The sequence below is a fragment of the Eubalaena glacialis genome, chromosome 5, assembly GCF_028564815.1.
Source record: "Eubalaena glacialis isolate mEubGla1 chromosome 5, mEubGla1.1.hap2.+ XY, whole genome shotgun sequence".
Taxonomy (NCBI): Eukaryota; Metazoa; Chordata; class Mammalia; order Artiodactyla; family Balaenidae; genus Eubalaena; species Eubalaena glacialis.
This window is the reverse complement of record NC_083720.1, coordinates 140,078,052-140,102,583: the sequence shown is the minus strand read 5'-3', so window position 1 is coordinate 140,102,583 and position 24,532 is coordinate 140,078,052. Positions and strand designations below refer to the sequence as shown.

At 37.4% G+C, this 24,532-nt stretch overlaps 1 protein-coding gene across 1 annotated transcript in view; it reads right to left on the bottom strand.

Moving 5' to 3' along the window:
• UNC5C (unc-5 netrin receptor C) overlaps positions 1-24,312 on the bottom strand; it is a 393,314-nt gene extending 369,002 nt beyond the window's left edge. Inside the window, exon 1 of the mRNA XM_061191703.1 lies at positions 24,189-24,312. Coding sequence (XP_061047686.1) covers positions 24,189-24,312 — 124 coding nt within the window. The remainder of the gene's footprint in view (positions 1-24,188) is intronic.
• Positions 24,313-24,532: the final 220 nt, after the last annotated feature.

Sequence of the window (24,532 nt, the reverse complement as noted above, 5' to 3'; positions counted from 1 at the left end):
AAGAAAGTAGCCATTCTGGTTATCTATTATTTTCTTCAACATCAAGAAAGGGAAATCACTTCAAAAATAGGGAATAAAGTATATTTAATTTTAAAACCACTTTGAATATAAACTAACTTTTTAACCTAGTGATTTAGAAGGTACTGCAGGACCCTGCAGTATCCTGGTAGGGTGATTATTCATCCTGTTAACCCAGGACAATCCCAGTTTATGCCTGTTTCCAGAAATAATACTTAATAGCTTTCCCATTCATTCACAGAAATGACCTAGCCAGTAATTATGTGGTCTCCCTACCTCCGGATCATTGTAATGAATTTAGTCTGCCATTCAACATGCTGCAGATAGACAGACATGTAGGTTCAGTGATAAAATTGTACCTGATAAAAGAAAATGCTCAATAAAAGAGGTTATGATATAAAATATAGATAAATATACTCCTATACAAATTTTAGTTAAGATATACTTAAATTTAGGTTAGTTCGATAATGAAAATAAAATTTTCAATGAAGAATGGTCAGAAATAGTTCAAAATAACTAAACTAGTATGTAATATAAGAACAAATGCATTACTTGCAATATCTATGAAGTTTTAAATTTGTATCTTAAAGTCAAAATTAAAGCCCAAACTATTTGAGTAATCTCCACAAAAGAACTATATTCCAAAAACTGTATAATTAAGTCAAGTTTTTTAAAAAGTTGAATATGTGCCCTAAATGGGCCTCTCATTTCCCAAAGTTGAAATGATATTCTCACAATAAGTCAATTTTGTTCTGTGTTGGGGTCTCTGAAACTAATCATGTGGATTGGAAAATGATCCTAACATATAGTTATATTACCATCATTAGACTAACAATGAAGGTGCAGAAGAATAATTACTTGCATTAATTCCCTCATGAATAAAAGTAGCTGAGAGCTCAATTTTAGTTTTTTTAAAAGAAAATGTAGCACTGAAGAAACCAATAATAGGAACCAAAACATATCTTTAATACAGATATGGTATCACAGCTTTTTAGGATAAAGTTTTGAGCCAAGTGACAATATTTAAAATTCAGTATAAAAAATTCTACAAATAAATTCAAATAAACAAAATCAAATGACAAAAATTGACTGAATGTAATGTGGTCAATTTCGATTCCAAATATTTTAACAACAAATGATAAAAACACACACATTAATAAACAAAATATATCTGTATTTTGCATATTTTACACTACTTAGGACTCTTCATATTTTTCCGTGCCTTTGACATTGTTTTATACTAACTACTTAAGAATTATATTTATTGAAACATAATAGATTAACTCACTTTTAATCACAAAGATATGCTACAAATTAGGGTTTCTGATCAGTGTTATCAAATTGAGTTAATACTGTTTAATTAATGAAAAACTCCAGATTCTTGTTTGGCAAGCTGTGCAACCTTAGGATTTTTGAAATATTGGAGTAGCTCTCATCCTCCATATCTTTCTTCATAGTCCTGAAGTTGGTATTCTATAGAGCTATCAATATCAATATATATTTTTATGTATATCATTTAACATAGTAAAGCATTCATAATTGCTCTTATGACTGTTATTTTCATATATTTAGGAAAAGTGAATTGTCTATTTTCACAGACTTATAATTAGTGGGTCAGATGAGAAGAACAGCAGTTGTTAAAAATTATGAAGCCTTCATTTGAAAGACTATGAGGTGGTTTTCTTATTAATCTAAAACATGAACTTTCTTTATATGTATTTTTTAATCCAGTTATTTCAGAAACTTTTAATAAGATCCTACCACATGCATGGCTGTCACACTATACTGAAAAATCACTTTACAATCATCTCCCACATTCTTTTTCGTTTTCACAATTCTAAAACTGGAAAATACCAGAGCTTCAGAAATATTCATTGGCATCCCATATAGTTTACCCTAGCAATACTCTTAGTTTCTCCAAATGACAAAAAGCATATGAAAAAGTTAAAAAGCCTTTAGTAAAGGGAGATCTAAGGAGTAAGAACATTAGAGTTCTAAAAAATATTATACTACCTAATTTAAAATTAATATCTATCAATTTATCTATCTATCTAACCATCTATCTATATTTTCAAACATTTGTGAAAGATGTTAGGCAAGATATTCTTATGTTATAAATTTTAAATCAAAGTTTCAGAACTGTTCACATAGATCCCTCTGGCCCTTTCAATTTAAATTTACCTGAAGAATTTTAGTTAAGTATAGAAGGCTCTACAATTGACTTTGAAGTAGTTCTTCAGGTTACATATGCTTAACTTTATCCATTTTCCCACCCTGGAGATTCATGCAAAAGACCCTCCTCCCCTTCATATATCCTTTATAGAGAAGGGCAAATATCTGCCATAGCAATCGTCTACCTTCAAGCACTGACATCATATTATAAACATCAGAGCACCAAGGAGACCATTACTCAAAAGCCAAACAAGTTTTAAAACATGTAAAACTGTATTTAAAAGGAGACAACAAACCTGTGCAACTTGACTACTCAAACTCTGTTGCTGAGAGATGCGGTAATGTCTGGCCTAAAGTAGCTTGGCTAAAGAGTATGTAATAAAACAGCTAAATTTGGATTGGAGACTCACTTTGCACTGAAGAAGTGTAACGTAGCCCTGGGAGAGCAAAGGCAAGAGCTACTCAAGAAATCAGAAACCAGGTCTCTGTAACTCCTCACTTCAAGGCAAAGACAAGTGCTGTTAATAGGAGAAAGCCCGAGGGAAGAATTGCTCTCAAAACTGAAAGGGGAAGAAAATGGGAAGAGGTGAACAGAGAATAGAATCTTGCACAGCTACAACAAAACATTTCCAGTGGCTTCTAAGTTAAGTGGGAGCAGTACTTATAAAAGGGAATGAGATACGTTGCTTTAATTCCTTTCTTAAAATTGGCTAAGAGTTTATCCCAGCGGAAAGTTCTAGCACCAAATCACATTTATCTCTCCTTTTATCTCTTTCAAAATATTTTTATTTGCCATCTTGTAGTTTTGTATATTTTATCTGCAATATTCATCTTCCAAACAAGATTTTTAAGTTTCTTAAAAACAGGTACCACATCTTATTGTATTCTATCTCATTTATCTCTATGGGTTACAGCAATTAATACTTCCTAAATTGAATTGATCTCAGCTGTACTGGAATTTTTTCTCCATTAAAAAAAAAAAAGGTTAAATGGAACTGTGGTTTGAGAGGATATACTACATGTTAAAATTGTTAGAAATATATTCTAACTTACACATCCACCAGCTCTAACCACATCTTTCTCCTCTATATAAATTTTAAATTTTGTTAGTGAGAATGCAGGTAAGTACTTGGATGCTTTGTTACACCTATATAAAATGAGCCCTATGTCCAGCTTGGTTTAATTTTACTTCACAATCTGAAGGAAGAGAACTCCAGATAAGTCAAAACATGCAGATAAATTTCAAGTCATAAAACTATTATTTTCCTTGTTTTTATCCATCCGTTTTTAGGTAATTCTTGAATCTCTCATCCATATTTGGGGTCCACTTTGAACAAGGACTGATACCCTCTACAACTTACATATATATTTTTAGATGGAGTTATCTTAAGCATAATGCGTCAAGTGTGACTTATGTTTATTTTAATTTAGCTACAGAGATCTTTTCCTTCACATTTTTGAGGGCTGGTCTGTCTTGGTAAATTTCCAGAATAAATCTTATGTCTTCCTTTTAAGTAGGGCAAAATCTTGACATACAAGTACTGTGGGAGCTGAAGGCATTTCTGGCAAGAGCAGTGAATGACTGACTTCTCCACATGTTTTCATAGTGGTAAATATATGGTTAGCATTAGGCAGGAAAACAAATATTCCCCAAAATACGTACTAAGCACATCTGAGAATGAATGTGGTCTTACAGAGATATAATGACTCCTCTCAATTAGAAGGTGTTCAGTTCCATTCAGTTCATTCATTCCCACAACATAAAAAGAGCCAAAGTGTATGCTTACTTGGAAAAGAAAGAAAAAGCAAAACTCCCCGTTCAAAAATGTAAAAAGCTACCCAGGCAATTATGTTTTGTTGGTTTTCTTTAGTCTGTCTATGCCTCATAGAGTAGAATTTCCTTTAATATAAACCACAGCCTTTGGTCTACAGTTTAAGATGAAAGTAAAATATTGAAATAATAGTGCACTATCAAAACAACTTAGCTAAGTGCATTTCTTAAAGGGGAATTGGCATTATAAACTTTCATTTAACATCTGTTTTATAACTTGATTACAAGTTTTTATTGAATATAGTTTGTCGTATAGATCTTTATTCCTTCATAGTACCACTCAGAAGGGATGATAATATTTTATTTCTTTTGGAAAAAGGTGAAAATTGAAAAACGTTATCACTGAAGGGTGAAATTCTGTACAACAATTGACAAATGTCTAATAAATTAATACATAGTAAACTAGTAAAATGTATATTAAGGTTTTGGTTCCCATTTAATACTGAGTTTCTTTTGTTTTTATTCTTCAAATTAAAAGTTACAATGGAGAAGATTGTTAACTTATATAATTAAAGTAAAAACTTTTGGTCATATATGATTATGGAATCAATGATCCAGTTTTCTTTGAAGCCATGAAAATTCATTTTAGAAAAGCTAATTTTTCATTCAATTTATTCATGTGATACTTTAAAGAGCAAAGCTTTTGTTTACACCATAAACCTTTTAATCACCAAAAAATGTCTAAAGTTGTTAAATTACCCTTTTTCTAAATATGGAGTTCAGTCCTGTTTCAGACTTCATATCTTGATAATACTTCAGCATATGGAAGAAGGGGTTAATCTGCATAAAAGGAATTTATTACATTTTCTTTTGTTTTCAAAGAAGCATTCTTTTAATACTGCTCTCAAGCCAGTTTTTATTTAGATGTCTTTTGGTCTAAACTGCCAGTCTTGAAAGCTTTCCTAAAGTAATATTTGCCTCTTTAAACATCTCTCTGGCATTCCATTGTGGGCACCTGCTGCTGATAATTACAGGTCTGTCTCCTAACCACTTCCTCTGCTTTATGTCAAGGCAAGATTCAGGCTTCTTGATCACATACAACTACCAGTTAAACACCACTGCATAGTTCTCTGTGGTAATTACTCATGGCAAGTTGGGCCTGTGTTTACTGAAGTCTTAACAAAAAGAAGTAGTTATTTGTTATAATTTCCTCTTTGCTGGCAGTGTAGCATAATCCATAACATATCTTGGTGACCTTAAAAGTGCCTATGAGGACTTCCCTGGTGGTGCAGTGGTTAAGAATCCACCTGCCAATGCAGGGGACACGGGTTTGAGCCCTGGTCTGGGAAGATCCCACATGCCGCAGAGCAACTAAGCCTGTGGGCCACAACTACTGAAGCCCACGGGGCCTAGAGCCTATGCTCCACAACAAGAGAAGCCACCACAATGAGAAAACCGCGCAGCGCAACGAAGAGTAGCCCCTGCCCACCTCAACTAGAGAAAGCCCACATGTGGCAACAAACACCCGACGCAGCCAAAAATAAATAAATAAATGTATTAAAAAAAAAAAAGTGCCTATGAGACTATCTGATTCAATAATGCTTTATAATGTTACATTTCACTGTACTATTTCCTAGTCTAAGAAACAAAATATCCTGCCTCAATATAATAGACTGTGGTCCTGGCAAAATAACTTTCAAACAGTAGTCAATTACAGGAAGACAACTGGTTTAATACGCACTCCCAAACAGACTGATTTTTCTTGCCTCTGGGCTACTCTTCCCCCTTCCCCCGGCCCTCCCACCTCATATTCATACTATCATACTGCCACAGCTCAGATGTTTGTGCCTTACCCAAATTTATATGCTGAGTCCTAATCCCCTAAGTTGATGGTTTTAGGAGGTGAGGCCTTTGGGAGATACTTAGGTCATGAGGGTGGAGCTTTCATGAATGGGATTAGTGTTCTTACAAAAGAGACCCCACAGAGACCCTATGCCCTACTGCCATGTGAGGACACGGAGAGAAGCTGGCTGTCTGTGAACCAGAAAGTGGATCCTTACCCACATGACCATGCTGGTGTCTTGATCTTGGACTCCCAGCCTCCAAAACTGTGAGAAACAAATTTCTGCGGTTTATAAACCATCCAGTCTGGGTTATTTTGTTATAGCAGCCGGAACAGACTAAGACACATACCCTGCAAGAGACTGATTTACTTTGTAGTGAAGAGAAAGAAGAAGAAATACTCAATAGTGCAATTTCTGACACAGCAATAATCCTAATATAAAACAATTTCATCACCCAGTAGAAAGTCTGTTTTAACCATATTCCATACGATAGAATTCTACCACTAAATAATCAGAAGTGTTCTCTGGGGCGTGCTAGGGTGCTGTTTTGACTTGTAGACCCCTTGAACTCCCCATTCTATGTTCAGGCAACTTGACCAAACCGGTTAACAGTTGTGCTCACACAGCTTACCCATCAATTGTCTCAAGTTTATTTCCTTCAACTACATGAGAATCCAAGTTCTTCATTACTTAACAGCCCCAAATTATAGGGTAGACGATCTGGATGGATTTCTGAATGGATCAGAATGGATTTCTGAAAGCAGGGTAAGGAGACTGGTCTTTTAGGCACCTAAGAGATGGTGAACTTTCACTCCTGAGACTGTGCTTTCCACCTACAACTTCATAGTCAGCTCACTCTCCAAGCGGGTGACGGAGGGAACCTGGAAAGTCCCTGCTAACTCCACCACAATGAGTAGTCACCAAAAGCCCTTCTACGACGTGTTATTTATGCATGAACAAATATGCATTCATCCAACATCATTCAAAAGATCTATACTGCATGTCAACTGTTTGTGTGAAGCACAAGTTTACGTGCTAGAGGTAGCACAATGAAATGGTTCCTGCCCTCCCCATGCTCACATGCTAGCTGGGTACACAGGGAAAAGGAAAGAGTGTTGCCGCTGGGTGTGAAAGGTAGCTTTATGAAGAAATAAAGATCTAAACTAAACATCAAGATGGAACAAAAGTCAGCCAGCAGAAAGTGATAGAATATGAGGACTGAACACTTGTTCGTAGCAAAGGAATGAGTGTAAGCCGCATACTCACTCACTGCCAACTTGTTAAAAATACCTGAAGGATGTCCCCTTCTAGGGCTGCACTGGAACAACCTGTGCCAGGTTTGGGAAAGGTGCATGGTCAGAGGAGACTATAACCACAGAGGAGTTCCAGGAATGGAATTAGAGGTATAAGAATAAATATCTCCATCAGCTCTGTTAAGAAGTTTAGATCTGATTCTAGAGGCAATGGAAAGGCATCAAAGCGTTTTCAGGAAAAGAGCTTTACTGATGACGTTTGCTAGGATTTGCCTCACTTCTGTGTGGGGAGGATAGAGGAGAATGGGGCAGCACAGGAAGCAGGAAGACCCTTCTTTAGTGATCCAGTTGGGAGAAATGGACATATTCGAAACATGTTTAGGTAATGTATGTCATCTTTGCTAATATAACATCATTAAAGGGTTGAATATGTTTAAATGCAAATCTCTAAACATATGAGACTGAAATAATTTAATTTTTTGTTTGTTTTAACAACTTGGCTTTCTAAATGGCTCCTCTTCTCCCTCAATAAAATAATAACAAATAAAAATACATTCTGGCACAAAATAAATATTGTTATATCAATTTTTTTAAAACTCCAAAACCTCAGTAATCACATGACAGAACTTCCTAAGACTGTTTAATGTTCAGAAAATTAAAGTTTTGAGAAGTTTGTCTTTCTTTTAAAAAAAGCAAATAAACAAAAAAACAGGTATAGCCTAGAAGAAGGGGTTATAAATACAGTCTCATGTTTTTAATGGTTGATTTCCCCTGGAAATCTTCGAAGAAAACTGCTACAAACCAAATGTTATATACAGCAGAAAACCCCAAATAAGCAGTTTAATCAATCATTAAAACATTCTAGGTTGCTTCTGTTGGGTTTTTAAAATGGACTAAGATTCTATAAAGATAAGAAGTATTCATAGCTACGTAGGAACTAAACCACACTGTTGATTCCAGAGATCCTATTAATTTTATCGTTTAAAAGTGGGATGTTTCCTACAGTGCTGGACTTGGGCAAGTGAGGGGGATGTGGGGGGAGGGTTGAAGTTAAAAACTAAGAGTGTTAAACTCTGCTTTTTGGACAAAGAAAAAGGTAACGGGATCAGTATTCAATGGGTTTTTTTAAAGTGTTTCCTGTGTGGGTATCATTTTAGTGCGGTGAAGGAGTTATCCTTGTTTATTTAGTTAGTTAATGCATCTATTACATTCTGTTTGCTAAGGGTCCGCAATTGCATTATTTTCCGTTATAAATATTTTGGGTTATATTCTTCCTATCAAGTTGACACATTTTGAGGAAAAAGTTCTCTACGTTTTGTCTTATTTTAATTTTAAAATGAAGCATTTTAAAGAGTATTATAAAGAAGAACAAACAAGATTATTTAATGACACAGTAAACTAAAAAATATAGTACTGAAAATTGTTTATAGCTGAAAGCATTTTCTATGCCCACTGTTTTCAAAATACAGTTGTTACTTAAGCAACAGTACGCTTTCATTTTATAAATGCATACTAGAAAACTTTTTTCAAGCAAAACTATGATCTGCACTTTTTTCCCCTTTCCCTTCTTATATTTCATAATTAATGTGTATACCTATGAGAAACTATGAGTTCAGCTACAGTTTGTTCATGAACTAATCCATTAGAATAATACTTTATTAAATGAAAGTGTCAATCACAACATATATATTTAAGTTTGGTATCTAATTTCTCTTTTTGCCTATATTATAACATGTCCCTTGCACATATAAGAACTTTTAACTTTGCTTGGAAATTTCAGTTTAATAAATCTTGCTTCCACCCTAGGATCAGAAAATGCTTTGCTATATTAAAATTTCTAACATAAATGAAGGTTGTTTCCATTCCTCTAGGAAAAGTTTAAATGTTAGCAAAAAGTAAAGAATGTGCCCCATACACAAAAAATAAACTCAAAATGGATTAGAGACCTAAATGTAAGACCAGACACTATAAAACTCTTAGAGGAAAACATAGGAAGAACACTCTTTGACATAAATCACAGCAAGATTTTTTTTGATCCACCTCCTAGAGTAATGGAAATAAAAACAAAAATAAACAAATGGGACCTAATGAAACTTAAAAGCTTTTGCAAAGCAAAGGAAACTATAAACAAGATGAAAAGACAACCCTCAGAATGGGAGAAAATATTTGCAAATGAATCAACGGACAAAGGGTTAATCTCCAAAGTATATAAACAGCTCATGCAGCTCAATATTAAAAAAAAAAACAACCCAATCCAAAAATGGGCAGAAGACCTAAATAGACATTTCTCCAAAGAAGACATACAGATGGCCAAGAAGCACATGAAAAGCTGCTCAACATCACTAATTATTAGAGAAATGCAAATCAAAACTACAATGAGGTATCACCTCACACCAGTTAGAATGGGCATCATCAGAAAATCTCCAAACAACAAATGCTGGAGAGGGTGTGGAGAAAAGGGAACCCTCTTGCACTGTTGGTGGGAATGTAAATTGGTGCAGCCACTATGGAGAACAGTATGGAGGTTCCTTAATAAACTAAAAAATAGAATTACCATATGACCCATCAATCCCACTCCTGTGCATATACCCAGAGAAAACCATAATTCAAAAAGACACATGCACCCCAGTGTTCATTGCAGCACTATTTACAATAGCCAGGTCATGGAAGCAACCTAAATGCCCATCGATAGACGAATGGATAAAGAAGATGTGGTACATATATACAATGGAATATTACTCAGCCATAAAAAGGAACGAAATTGGGTCATTTGTAGAGACATGGATGGATCTAGAGACTGTCATACAGAGTGAAGTAAGTCAGAAAGAGAAAAACAAATATCGTATATTAACACATATGTGTGGAACCTAGAAAAATGGTGCAGATGAACCAGTTTGCAGGGCAGAAATAGAGACACAGATGTAGAGAACAAACGTATGGACACCAAGGGGGGAAAGCGGCGGGGGGGTGGGGGTGGTGGTGGGATGAATTGGGAGATTGGGATTGACATGTATACACTGATGTGTATAAAATAGATAACTAATAAGAACCTGCTGTATAAAAATAAATTAAATTAAATTAAATTAAAACAAAAAGAATTTGCCAATTGTTTTTTCCAGTCTTTGTACTTATATTTGTCTTTATAAGTATAGCCAATGTATAGTAGAGAAAAATATAAACTGATTATTTCCTTAACATTTATTAGATACTAGTTTTAATGGAATATATTCTACCTTCAGAATCTAGCATAGGAAAAAAAGTCATCTAAAACTTGTCCATAAAACCAAACACACTTGTGTTGAGTTTCCACATAGTTTTAATGCACAACTAAAATCTGATAATTTAACAGGATATTTTTAAATGTGATTTTTAAATCTACCAATTCCTTTTTAAGTATTTCACCTTTGGCAACATGCTTTTGTTGTTTCATGTGATATTTTTCCACCTGATGGTACCCCCAATTGAGTGCAATCCTCTCATTCTTGTGATATATTCAATTATTTTCATAATGGTGCCAAGTGAAAGTTGTTGTATGGTGTATAGACTTACATAATGAAAATACAACAGCAACAGCAATGACAGTCGCTAATGGCATTAAGCGCTTATCTGGTGCCAGGCACTGTTCTCAATTCTTCACTTTTGATAACCCTGTTAATTCTCACAATTCTGTGATGTTAATAGTATTATGATTCTGACATTCTACTTACAAATGTGGAGTGACGCTAAGAGATTTTAAACTTGTATGCAATTTTCAAGCTTAGAGTTTAGCACAGTTTATTCACTTTTACCAAAAGACTTATTTATATAAAGGCTGCATTAGTATTTCCCTAGCATAGTTGCCAAGAATACTCTTGATTGTAAACATTCATTTTTTTCAATGCATTTTCATTAATTTCCTATACCAGGAAATTATCAGACCTACACATACATGCATGTATCTAATATGTTTTAATTCCCTAACAGTCAAAGAAAAGAAATGTTAAACAGAAAAAAAGAAAAAAGAAGTGATCTAAACCATTCACTATTCTAAACACAGTCATAAAATCACAGTAAAGAATAGACATTATTAAAGATTATTTTAAGAAAAGTTTTCCAAGCATAAATGAATGAATTTAGCACCAAACCAAACTATATATTGTGCTCACTCAAAATTTTTTAAAATGTAATTCTTTACCCAAAAAAGATACATTGTAAAACTTCCAAGAAAGTAACAGTATATTAACATTGCAGGGTAATTTTTTTCTAAAAACTGTTCCAAACTCTAATGTAATAATTGTCTTATTTCAATCAGTCTAGCATCATCTTGTAATTTTCAACATAATTCAATTTCATAACACTCGTTCATAGATGCGTACAAATTTACTGTGCGGCCAAATATTATGGCATTCTCTTTTCTTCCTGCAATAGATTTATGCAACAGAAAAGGAAAAACATATGGGAAATAGTCACTTTTAACAGATGTCTTAGTTTGAAAAAACTGAAGTCAGTTTAGAATTAAAAATCAAAGCCCACTGGTTGAACTGAGGCATATTTGCATCTGTTATTAATGTTTGAGTTACATACTAAAGACAAGATTATTCATCAGTCCCTCATACAATATGTTAGTAAATGGGATTTTGGTTAGGAATTTAATTGCATAAAGTCTTTCTCTAGAAGCTTCCAATTCATTCAAAAATAAGCCTTTACGGTGGCCTGAACTGAATTAAAACAGTTACCAACACCAAAGAGAACTTCTTGATTTTATTATGAAATGCTTGTATGAAAATCTGTGAACATAAAAGGGAGATCTCTGCCACCCCATTGTGATTAAACAGTAGTCCTTTTCTTCTTTTTTCCTTTTCCTTTCTTTTTCTTTTTCCCCCCTTTTCAAGCAACGCAGGGTTATGTGAGGTATTTTTTTAATCATATAAAGAAAACTGAGTTAACTTTAAAATAAAAATAAACAAAAGATGTGATATCTCAGGTAAGACGTTAAATAAATTCTCAGGTTAGAATGACAAATAATTCTGAGTACTAGAAAGTGTGATGAGAATTCGAGTGACCATTCTGAAAATATGCACGAAGCTTATACCCAAGTGATTAGGGTCATAAGCTTCAGCAGAGCTCCCCACTGTTGCCTGTACAGGGTTTTACTACTGGTCTGATAATGGGGAGGGGTGCTCAGCATGGAGGCTCTCGTAATACGTGATAGTGGTGTGAGTACGACAGTCACTCATTAATTACTGCCCTCTTGTCAACTCACGCGCTAGATTACTGAGCAACCCTCACTGTCTTCACGATGGTCTCATAGTTACAGAACACGGTCTTACAGAATTCTTTAAGATGAGTTATTCAAAATTCTTGGATTCTACTATAAATTTGCAGTAAAACTTCCTGTCTTTCAGAGGATTAAAATGGAGACTGGGAAATATTCAAAGGATGGAAAAACAGGAGGGGGGAAGAATATCAACATTTCAACCTCTGATTTCATTGTAGGCAGCATTAATAAATCATATTGCTTAAAAATAGTACCATAGTAATCACCTTAAAGGTATTAACACACATGAAGTTATATCTCTGTTTTCACCTTTTCACCTGTTTTCCTTTTTCAATCCCCTTCTACCCCCTCTCCCCAATTCCCTGCCATTGACACACATAACAGGGTCTAAGGAGAGGGCTCCCTGTTGTTTCAAAATACACTGAGATACTAAACTCTGAGGCTGACAGTAAAAAGTCACTTCACTTCAAATGAGCATCTCCAAGTTGTACACATTAATATGCGCTTCTATGGAAACAACGCTTTCTGGATTTCAGCTTAAGCTTCTCCATATGATTTTTCTCAAAGGCTCCCTTTTAAAACCATCACTACCATTTATTATCTTCTTGTTATATAGACTGTTACTTTTGTTTCATCACAAATTTCTGCCTGCTTATTAGCAGCCCTGCCACTACTATCAGATGACATTTGTTTTACTTAATGCATGTAGTTTTAGAAAAAAATTATGGAACTGCTATTACTGCATTATATGAAAAAATTCCAAGGTACATTTAGCTGACACTGCATCAGCTGCTATTTAAACTGGGCTTAGCTAATGGACTTTTAATGTCAGCAGGGTTACGTGCAGTTACTGGCTATTAGCAGAAATGGCTCCTTTCTATAAAAATCACTTTTCCTCAAGTGTGTTGTTTGAACATTCCTTTCCCTAATTTAGTGACTGTCACTGAATGCAAAACAAACTCAAGGACTGTGGAATCCACTCTTATCTTTAAGACCCTCTTTTTAACCTTGCAATTCAGCATTCAACAGGAAACCTCTCTCATGAGCATTTAGACTTGCAGTCAGAAAACTCTGTGGGACATTATTATTACTTTGCTCTTCTTAACAGAGTATTACATATTTTCTTATGAAAACCCCATATCATCCATGAACATATGATATGTAAGACAGAGAACACGGGAAACAATTCCCTGCACATTAGAATTTATTGCATCTTTTAAAATCCTAGCTCATAAATGCCAAGTGATGTGGAAACATATGGCAATAATTAACATTTACATATTGATGTGTCATGTAAATATATATTAATCTGCATTTAATATATTAAAAATAAGCAAGAAAGTATATTATCCTTCTATGCATAATTAAATTTTTTATATTCTTCATTAGTAACAACCTTTCTTTTCCCCCCTCAACTAACTTTATCTTTATTCATTTAAATAAAGTTATCAATGGATGTAATGGAGAAATCTGGAAATAAAGCCACCTGTATGGCACCTGAGGGAGTCCAAGAAAATTAAACATTCTGCAGCCTGGAAACATAACTCCATTTTATTAACTCCATTTTATTTTTTATAAAAAAAATTTATTCAAATCCTCACCGAATTCAGGGAAAAACAACACAACTAACTTCGCCTTCAATCAGCCCGATCATAAGAGGTCACCTCAGGCAGGGTGCTTACCAGGGGAAACTTTGTCTCTCCTGAAGAGGGGGTTCCCACATGTGAATGAAGAACTTTACTCATGCACACAGGATAGCTGACCTCCTTTGGTCAAAAAATTATAGTCTACTGTGTAGGAAAATACAGAAGTTCTTCTCCACGTGTTTGAAATAAGCCAGTGAACGTGGAGATACCCCAGTCTCTGTCATCTGGAGGACAGGAAGAAATTGTTTCTATCAGATAAGCCACCACACGAATGAGGCAGAGGTATCTCTACTGTACACTGTTGTAAACAACTTAGCTACTGGTCGACAACAAGGCACTTTTTGCAGAAAAGAATATAATTTTGCAGTTAGAAACCAGTGATGAAATCTGATTCCCTATTCAATGACTACTTATGAATTTTCTTTTAGTAAAAGTTTGTTTTCATTTGTTTGATAGGTTTTGCTGTTTTTTAAGGATACTGCCAAGGCTGTTTGAAAATAAACTCTCCTAAAACAAAAAAAGTTACACACACACACACACACAATTTGTGCAAGCATATGTGTGTGTGTGTGTGTGTGTGTGTGTGTGTGTGTATATATATATATATATATACGCGCACAGAGAATTACTGAACTATATATGTCTACTCCTTGTAACTCTCCACTCCATTAAGAGTCTGCCTAGAAATACCCTGCTAGGAAATAATTCCATAGTTATTTAATTTGATTAAAAAAAATGTATATCTTTCATGTGATCATCATTTCTAATAAATCCAATAAACTGATTACCCCCATCCCTATTGGGAAAACATATCTATTGTTAAAACTTTTTCTAGCCATCCTTCTTCTCTATTTTTTCATCAGGTTATAGTAAGTAAGCTCTAACTTTCTCCACTGTGGGGTTGTGTGTGTATAACAAAAATAAACATATATTTTGATCAATATATAAGAGAAAGATATTGGCAACATTTCCTAAAAATGTAATTATATTAAAGATAAAACTCCATTTAAGCAAATTCTTTTCTGGGACAATTGTCCCTAACAACTCCCATATAATCCTAAGAATGCTTTTCAATTTCTGATGTACAGGTGAGATTTAACCTACAACACTGACATTATTAATGGCACTGTTTAAGAGTAGCTGAGGAAATATCAATGCATTTTATAAAGATCTTTAAAGGACTCTGTGTATCAGTATACCACTGATTTAAGTCTAGATTTCTCAAACAAGTACATCCTGCTCAAACAGGTTCAAGTAAAATCCAAATGTAACTTCTTTCAAAAATACATCTTTTAAATACTTTAGAAACTCTTTTGCTATGTTAATTGAAGTAGGTGTGTATCAAGACTCTATTTATATAAAGGTTCAAGTCAGAGTGCCTGTTGAATAATATTATGATGAAATACTGATCTTAGGTCTCTATTCCGATAGCACAAGCAATAAATCATTTGAACATGCCTGTTATTCCTCAGCTTCTGAGAGCAGTTTCTGAAATGGGCTTCTGTTTTCCACCAAGTTGCATGCTCTGTGGGTGATGGCTGTAGTAAGCTGGGAGGAAAATGTCTTAGGCTCTTTCAATCCTTGAATTTGATCCTTAACACATTTTAAAGCTCATACTATCTCATCACCTTATGGAGATACAGAAGGAAGAAGGAAAGTTGCTAAAGAAAATGACAGGTAACGTAATTACTGTTTTATTTAGAATGACTCCAAGATTGCTGCTTGCCAAACTTGCCTCTTTCCACTGGGTGGCTACAATGTGGATATTTGGCAAACTCTTTATTCAATGGAAGATAAAATATATCATTTTCCCTTAGCAAAGGCTAAATTCAAATGTCAACATATTTCACACAGACGTAATGCTTAAAGTGAAATTGCCATTATTTACTATGTCTTTCTAATCATAAAGTTTTTGTTGTGGTAGTAATCTGGTTATTTGTTTGGTTTGGATCAGGGATAACACAGGTCTTTGACAATCACGTATAATAAAACAGCAACAGTACTTTCTTCACTGACTGTCACTTTTTGTTCCTGTAAAAGTTAGAGAATACCATTTGTTAAAGAGTAGTCTTTGATCTAGATCTTGAAGTAATTTTTTTAGGTTCTTGAAATTCCAAAAAGATATTAGAATCATCTAAAATATTCAATTTGAATACAAAAAATGAACTTGCAAATTCAGAGACTAGAATAGTCCCAAACTGTTCCCCTTTACTTTTATCTGATACATGAACATATTTCACTATGCCTGTACTTTATGAGGATATTATGACACCACATGACCTATCATATTGCACTAAACTTTTATTGTCTAAGAGAATATACATTATGCACTATTTTAAAAAATTACTTTTCTGTACAAATGGCATACTTTACTTCTACACTGCTCTTTCATATTTTATATTAGGCACACTAATTTTCTTGAATTTTGAATCCATTTCTACTCATAGATATATTTACCCTTATAACTGGGCTACAGATGCATTTTAATGTGCAAGCACTAATGTGTTTTCACTGGAAATGAATGCTCATATATAAGGTTTTTATTCTGAACAGAGAAAAAAAGAGAAGACAATAAGTTACTTTTGAGTTCAGTCAGTCCATGATTAAATAATCAATTAAGACATTGACTAAAACTGAGAAATGTTAGCATTCATCAATAAACTTGTTAAATGTGCTGAGGGAGTTTCTGTTGTTTAACATCCTTAGTTAGAAGAAGAGATAATACACGTTCATCTACAGGAGGCATTTTTATGGCTCTCATAATTGCTGAGAAATGAATCTAGCCACAGGATCCAAATGACAATGATTAATGAAGATAAAACCCTTATCCTCGCAACATTTTAAAATAAATAAGACTGGTAACTCTGGAGTTAAATTTGATTAATCAGTATCATCTGTTAACATGATTATTTGGTGCCCTCATGTTTTAAGTAAGAACTGTAGCAAGCACATCAATGAAATGAAGTCTCACCTGTCTCCTCTCTCGCTCTCTCGTTCCACTACCACACTGGCAATGAGACACGGTTAGTTATTTAATTAGAAGAGGGTATTCCCAAAACATTGGAGTTTTCAGATGTTAGGCTTATACTTTTGCCACACAAAGCACTTTTGAATCACTGCTCACTGCTCATAAAAGGTATACTGACATAAGGACAAATATCTGCCTATTTGGCATTTTCAAAGCTACAGCTCACTTTCCAAATTATAACTTCAATTTAATGTCACAGTAACTTTAACACTATGTGTAGAAGGCTAGATATGTTTTAAGTACCTGGAGGTATACTCCTCTGTGTCTTTCAAAACCTCATTATATAAACCTAAGGGAGCAACTTTTTGGGGGGCAGGAATACTCAAAGTGAGAAACCACATTAAAACTTCAACCCAAAACTCGTTTTTAATTATAACAATATTTTCTAACATTTCGTTTATAAAGAGTCCAAATATTTGCAACAGAATATATTGGGTTGGCCACAAAGTTCCTTCAGGTTTTTCTGTAAGATGTTATGGAAAACCCGAAGGAACTTTGTGGCCAACCCAATATGTTTTGGGTTATCATGAAAAGGCAGAAATTCTTCTAAGAGTTCTAATCAGGTAGAGAAGAGAAAACAAAAAGACACTGTTTTTGATCTTGTTAGCTCATAAAATTATTACTGTAAAGTTTTTTAAATTAAAATCTCCACAAATTTAGAGATTATAAATATTTAAAATAAGAGAAACTATAAATTTTTAAATTATTGGATTTCTTTTTAAAAACTAGAAAAAAGGAGACAGTAGATCTTTTAATATTGCTCAAGGCAAACTTACAGTACTTCAAAAAGGTCACATAAAACATAGTACTGAGTTTCCGTGAGTTTCTGTTCTAGTTTAAACATCCTTGAACTAAGTGAGTGATACTGGAACAATATCCAAGGTCTCAGATTCATGGAGCTCTCTTCCACAAATATATAAGCAGTAACAAAACCAAATAAAATCTGAAATCAAAGAAGAGGCCATACATTGCTTTAAGGAGTTAGGTTAAGAAAGAAAAAGAATGAGAAATTTGGGGCTCTGTAACTGCAGACCAGGCAATCCAAAAATAAAAGCAGAATGAAAATACTGTAAGAGAAAGATGTGTCTTAACTCTAAATAACATAAAACTCCCACAAATGTCTAGTTTTATCTTAAAATTCTGCTAGAAAACAACATTTATACCAAGCATGAGGGAATTCCCTCGCTGTCCAGTGGTTAGGACCCAGTGCTCTCACTGCCAGGGCCCCGAGTTACGGTTGGGGAACTAAGATCCTGCAAGCTGCGTAGCTCAACCAAAAAAAAAACAACAACAAAAAAAAACAAAAAAACACCAAACATGAAAAAAATAGCAATAACCATTAAACAAACAGAAGTAATTAAATGTGACACTTTCAAAATATATATTATCTAGATTATTCATGTTGTTCTAAATTATGATGCTGAAACTTTCTATTGCAAATATAATTTGAATATATGAAAGTCCTGGTGAATTTGCTTTGCCTTCAAGTCAACCTATTTTTCTATACAGTAAGCCCCCTACATACAAACCTTCAAACTGAGAACTTTTCAAAGATGCGAACATGCATTCGCATGTCCAATCACGTAAGTTATTCGCATGCCTGGTGTACACTGTCACGTGCATGCATCCTCTACAAGTGGTTGTGCTTTTGTGTACTTTACTGTACAGTACTGTATAGAGTAAAGTAGTACAATATCCTTATTTCAAGCCCAGGATGTCCAGAAGCAAGCGTAAAAGCAGCGGTGATGTAGCTGGTACTACTGTACTTTTCAAGGTACCATACTGTAAAAATAAAAACGTTTTCTTTATTTTTTGTGTTTGTTTTTTATGTATTATTTGTGTGAAAAGTACTATAAACCTATTACACTACAGTACTATATAGCCTATTATGTTAGTTGGGTACCTCGGCTAACTTTGTTGGACTTAACGACCGCACTCTCGGAACAGAACTCGGTATATAGGAGACTTACTCTATTTTTTTGTGTTGTTTTATCATGTATTCAATTACGATCTTTAGACACACTTGTGTTTTTTTTTTTTTTTAAGAAAAACAATCCACATTTGCATAAAGGGCTGGTTTTCTCAAAACCATTATCTGAAAACATGGAACTTGCATGTTTTTTTTTTTCATAAAAGTGTTCACGGATTTATGCAAAGTTATCTTTCAATATTCACTGTAAAGATAGAAAGTCAAGAGTGGAGGTTGTAGCCAGGACTTAACAGGCTGTGACTTAAAATGGCATTTTTAGAACTGGTATTAGGTTTATTTTCCCAGATTGTGCAGAAAGGAAGAAATGTGGCTAGGGAAAGAGAGAGCTTCCCACAGGCTGTTCAGAGAACCACGCCATGTCCAGGAGTTTGCAGTACTTTGGAGCGTCTCCTCAGACAGCTCCATTTGTTGCTTTGGGGGAAGCAGTGTCTGCAGCAACCCCTACTCTGAGTTCAAAATTATTGACCTTTAATTTCTTTAACGTCTAGATTTCTTTGCCCATGGTTTACAGAGTTGGAAGCCAAAGAATTCTGCTCTACATACTTTAGATTTATTAATTCATTCAACCCTAATATGACTTACAGTATATCTTATCCTCATCTTATACCTGAGGAGACTGAGGCACGGAGATGCTAAATAACTCACCAATGGCCACACAGCTAGGAGGTGGTGGAGGCAGCATTATGAGGCAGCGGTAACCACTAAACTAACAGGGAGGATGGGCACACACCACTAACAGTCTCTAACATGTGGCTCCCCAAAGCCAGACCGATTATCTATTAAATCTAAGTAAGATGCAAACTCAGCTTTAAGAACAACCCACTTCCAACCAAACTGCCACCCTTAAGTTTCTCTGCACGGAAATCATGGAACTCCTGCTATCACTCACACTACAACCCTAGCTGGTCCTATGTTTACTAACATTGGATGCTTAAATCCAGAAGATACTATACCTATTCCCACTGTTGTATTTCAGAAAGTAAATTATAATTATATGCTTGTAAGTCAGTCTTCCTCGAAGGGCGAAACTGTCTCCTCAACTCTTGTGTCCCTAACAAATAGCATACAGTGTGGGACATAATAAATGCACAATAATTGTTCAGAACTTTACTTCTAATAGCATACACTATCCAAATGAGCTAATGGATTTCTAATTCGTGGGGATGTGAACAGGTTTGTTTTTAACTGCCACAAACACCAAAGTCAAACTAAAAAAGACATAGGCTAAAAGAGCAAGGCAAGAGCACTGGCTCAATCCCCACCCCACAAGCGTCCCCATTATCTTCCTGAAGTGGTTGCAGCCTGTAATTTTAATGTTTCTTCTGAGAGTGACTCCCTCTGCTGCTCCAGCAAAGCCATGACCTAAATCAGAAAAGTGCTAAACGCAGTTAAGGCACTCTGGCTATTTGCACGAATTGGAGAACCCAGCATACATTAGAGAACAGTTATTTTTAAGTCGCAACAATAATTCTAAGCAAGCTAAGAGTTTGTTTAGGAGAGCACGGTGCCTCCTTCAGGTCCTTGGGGGGGGTTGCTCAAAAAGTATCAGTATGTATTCTGATCAGGACAACCAGACCACAATGGGAAATGCTCTAGGACCCTGTCTTGTTGAACTTGGAATCCCAGTATCCAGAACACAGAAGGCCAGGAAGTCAATACATGTTAACAATTTAATGGTTCCTCATTCTCTGCAAGTACTTGAAAAGTTTGCTCTCTGAAGCCTTTTAAGTATTCCCTAAGCTAGAATACATGAAATTATTGTTCTAAACAAAGGTAAACTAGCCTACTTTTCCTTACTGCAAATTCCAAATGTGAATTTATGAATTTACTCTGCTCCTAAAATAGAAAAATACATGGTATACTTGTCATGAAATTCAATCTTTCATGCCAATTGTCTATTTGTACCACACCAATATGCATAAATGCATGAAAGTAATTTTTACTCTTTTCTCAGAAGAAGTATATTGTTTTAAAAACATTACAAATTATCTTACAATAATAGAGAATTATCCCAATATAATTAGAATCTTCAGTAATTTCCTGTTCTGAGTTTGGTGGTGTTAACACTCATAACACTAGTTGGTGCTAGAAAAGCGGAATATCAATGCTGTGTAAATCCAGAAATAAAATGCATTTATAAAACAGGAGGGCACTAATTCTGAAGCAAACTGATCAAGCGCACGTGCGTGCACACACACACACCCACACACACACCCACACACACGCTGCCTTTTCCTGGTAAAATCTTTCATTCTTGAAAGTCAGAAACACCACAAATTCCCTGGAGCTAGGAGTTCCCAGCAGTCCTGAACGAAACAATTAGAACATAGCCAGAAAGGAGAAAGCTGTTGCCTAAAGTCTAGAGAATCTCCCAAGGACCAGTTTAAAATGACTGCTGTCTTTCTTCAAACCACAGTTCCAAAACGAAGTACACTCACAAATAACACCCATTCTGCTTTTTTATCTTAAACATCTGTTATTTTCTTGGCTCTCTCTGAAGAGACACATATTTTCTAAAACTTCCAATTTTCTAGTATCTTTGCAACAACAGAATAAAAACCTTTTCCACAGTGTAAAGTGCTTAAATTAACTTTCTCATCTTAACTGCATACATACTTCCATTCATAAAAAAAAAGTTTATTCCCGTCTTTAAGTCCTCAGCACAAGGAAACCATACCTTGAGGGAGCAACAGCATCTTTGATTTACCTAGTGATCTAGTCCGAAGAGAGAGGAGAAAGAAGACATTAGAAGGAAAGGAAGGTCTGGCTATCAGAGAATTACAGGAGTGTGACTCAGAGAAGAAAGTGTATGTATTAGTAGTTCAATAGTAAACAGGCTAGGGGAATGGAATAGAGTGAGAGTGATAGAAGCTGAAAGTAGGGTTTGGTGCTGTCTACATTTTTGATACCTAACAGACAACACAGGAATAGCTGGTATCCTGCAACATGGAGGAAAACAAAGATTAAAGTGGTGGAATAGTGTCTCTCAAAGAGCACAGATTCAAACATAACTAGTTTGCCCACCAGGAACTGAAAGAAAAAAAATATACTAAGCGGAGAAGAACAGCAGTGAAATGCACACACCCAAAAGAATACATTTAACTTTTCCACTTAAGATCAGAAGAGTAGGTACAATCCTCAATCTCTGGCTTGCCTGGTCTATAAGATGAAAAAAGATGTAAAAAAGTGTAAGTGGCAAACGCTCAGTCTGTCCTGACCGTCTTTTCTTTTCATCTCTTCTCCCTTCTTTCAATATTAATCCACTCACAATCTCCTGTTTGATTATCTTTACTGATCCTTTTTCCTACCCAGTCTTTTTAATTTGGCTGTAGGAAGCTCTCGGCTGGGATCCTATGTCTCCTATTTGGCATCTTTGGGGACTTTAACTTGTCCTTTTCCCAAACAGTTCTCTCACCGCCTGGTCCCCCTCCCACTCCCACCCTATAGCTTAGTCCTTTGTGCGCCCAATAACAGCAGGCGAATTCCACAGGGAGTCACGCGGTTGATTCCACAACAATTCATCAGGTTGCTCCCTTCAACTTACAAACACCCCCTCTAAGCACCCTCAGCAGCCGTCCTGAGAACTCCCAATTTCAAGAAACCTGCAATAAGTTTATGATTCTCAGGGGAGACTCCTTTGTAGAATGGACAGGCAGATGAGCTTTAGACATATGACTGAGAAAACCAGGGCCGAACCTCGGGGATGGGAGGCATCTGGCAAGAAGGGAAGGAAGGATTTATGAGCGTGGCTACTTAGCGAGGCAGCAGGACAATTTACTCCCGAAGTAGCTGTGGCTAATCCGCAGAGCCTCGCTGATCACTTAGCTCCCGACCCGGAACACACTAGCCTACGCTCAGCGCCCCCCTCCGCCTCCAACGCCCTGGTCCCCAGCGCCTCCGCAGGTCTGAGGGGATGCTGTCGGTAACCTCCGGAGTGTCTAAGCATCTCTGGGGAGTCGAGGCTATCGCCGCACCTCCTCTGCTTTCCAAGTTTGGAGCGAGGGTAACCGAGAGGATGGGATGCCTGGATTACCTCCGAACGCTGCAGAAGCTTCCTCCATTCCCCCCCCCGCCCCCCATCCCAAGGAAGAGCTGAGCTCTCTCCCCTGAGCCGGTGACCGCCACAAAACTGGGCGGTAGGACCCAGGTGGGCCCTCGGCTTGGCCAGAAGGTGGCGGGGGCGCTGGGGGCCCCGACGACCCGAGAGAGACACCGGAGACGGGCGCCTGGGCTCCTTCCTCTCAGTCTCCCTTCCACCCAGCTTCCCAGGCTCGGAAGGCTGGGATTTGCCTCTATCACCGCACCCTCGGAGGGCGAGAGGGAAACTAGGCAACCAGCCCCCGGGCCTCCCCTTCTCCCTTACCCACCCGCAACTCCTGGCCGAGCTTCTCCCCCATCCCGGTTTTGCCCAGAGCCCCGGACACTTATTTTCAAGCTCAGACGCATCAAATTAAAATGTCAGAGTTATAAAGTGGCCGGTTACCCCGGGGAGTTTCGGCTTTGGTTTGAACGACCAGCCCGTTTCCTCTAGAGCCGGGGGAGGGGGGTTACGCTTCTCCGTCGCCGGCTGGGAGGGAGAGCCGGAGAGGAGAGGATAAGAGGGCGGCGGAGGCGCGCACACCCCGGGGCCTGCTGCGGGCTGCGGCGCGCGGGTCCGGGGGCGCCGCGCGTCTCCGCAGCGCCCCGAGCAGCAGCCGAGGGCCACCGGCGCCAGCGGGTCCTCGGCCGCCACGGACACGTTTCCGTAGCGGAGCGCCCTTCGGCGTGTGGCGCTCAGAGACTCAGCGAGGATCCGGCAACCCCCGACGTGGCACAGCGCGGGGAGCCTCTGCGCGTCACGGGGCCTCTCCTGCAGGCCACGCAGCCACCCGCGCCCAGAGTCTCTCCAAACCTCGCGGTGCGCAAGGTACAACAACGTGTGAGGGCGCAGCAGAAAGTGCAAGAGACACGCAAGAGACACATGCCCGGAGACAGACGTGGGTCCGGCACCCCGCGCGTCCGGGCCCATCCGTGCCCATCTCGGAAGACAGATTCAAAATCATCCTAACCAAAGCTTCTTGACTAGTTGGGAAAGTAGAATTTAAAGTGGTTTCCAGTTGAGGGAGACGAGGCGGGTTAAGGAAGCCAGGGGAAGTGGGGAGGAGGAGAGGAAGGAGGAGGGAAGGAAGACGCGAAGGGAGGTGGCGCGGAGCTCGGCGGACCGCCTTACCTTGAGCGGCCGAGCCGGTGCCGCTGGCGCTGAGCAGGGCCAGGGCAGGTAGCACGAGCATCTGCAGCACGTATCCCAGCCCCAGTCCGCAGCGGGCCGCTGTCGCCCGCAGACCTTTCCTCATCGTCGACAGAGGTGCGCCGGGGGGAGGCACACACGGAGGAGCGCCGACTGCGGAGAGCCCCGCCGGGCAGCAGCGGAATCCGTGCGCCGCGAAGCTGTCTGAAGGAGTAACGACGACCGAGCGCCACACTCCACTTTCTCCAAGGGCAGGGGCCAACAGGGGGTGGAGAGGAGGCGCCGAGGAGGAGTTGGGAGGTCCCGCTTCCCCTGCGCCTGCTAAC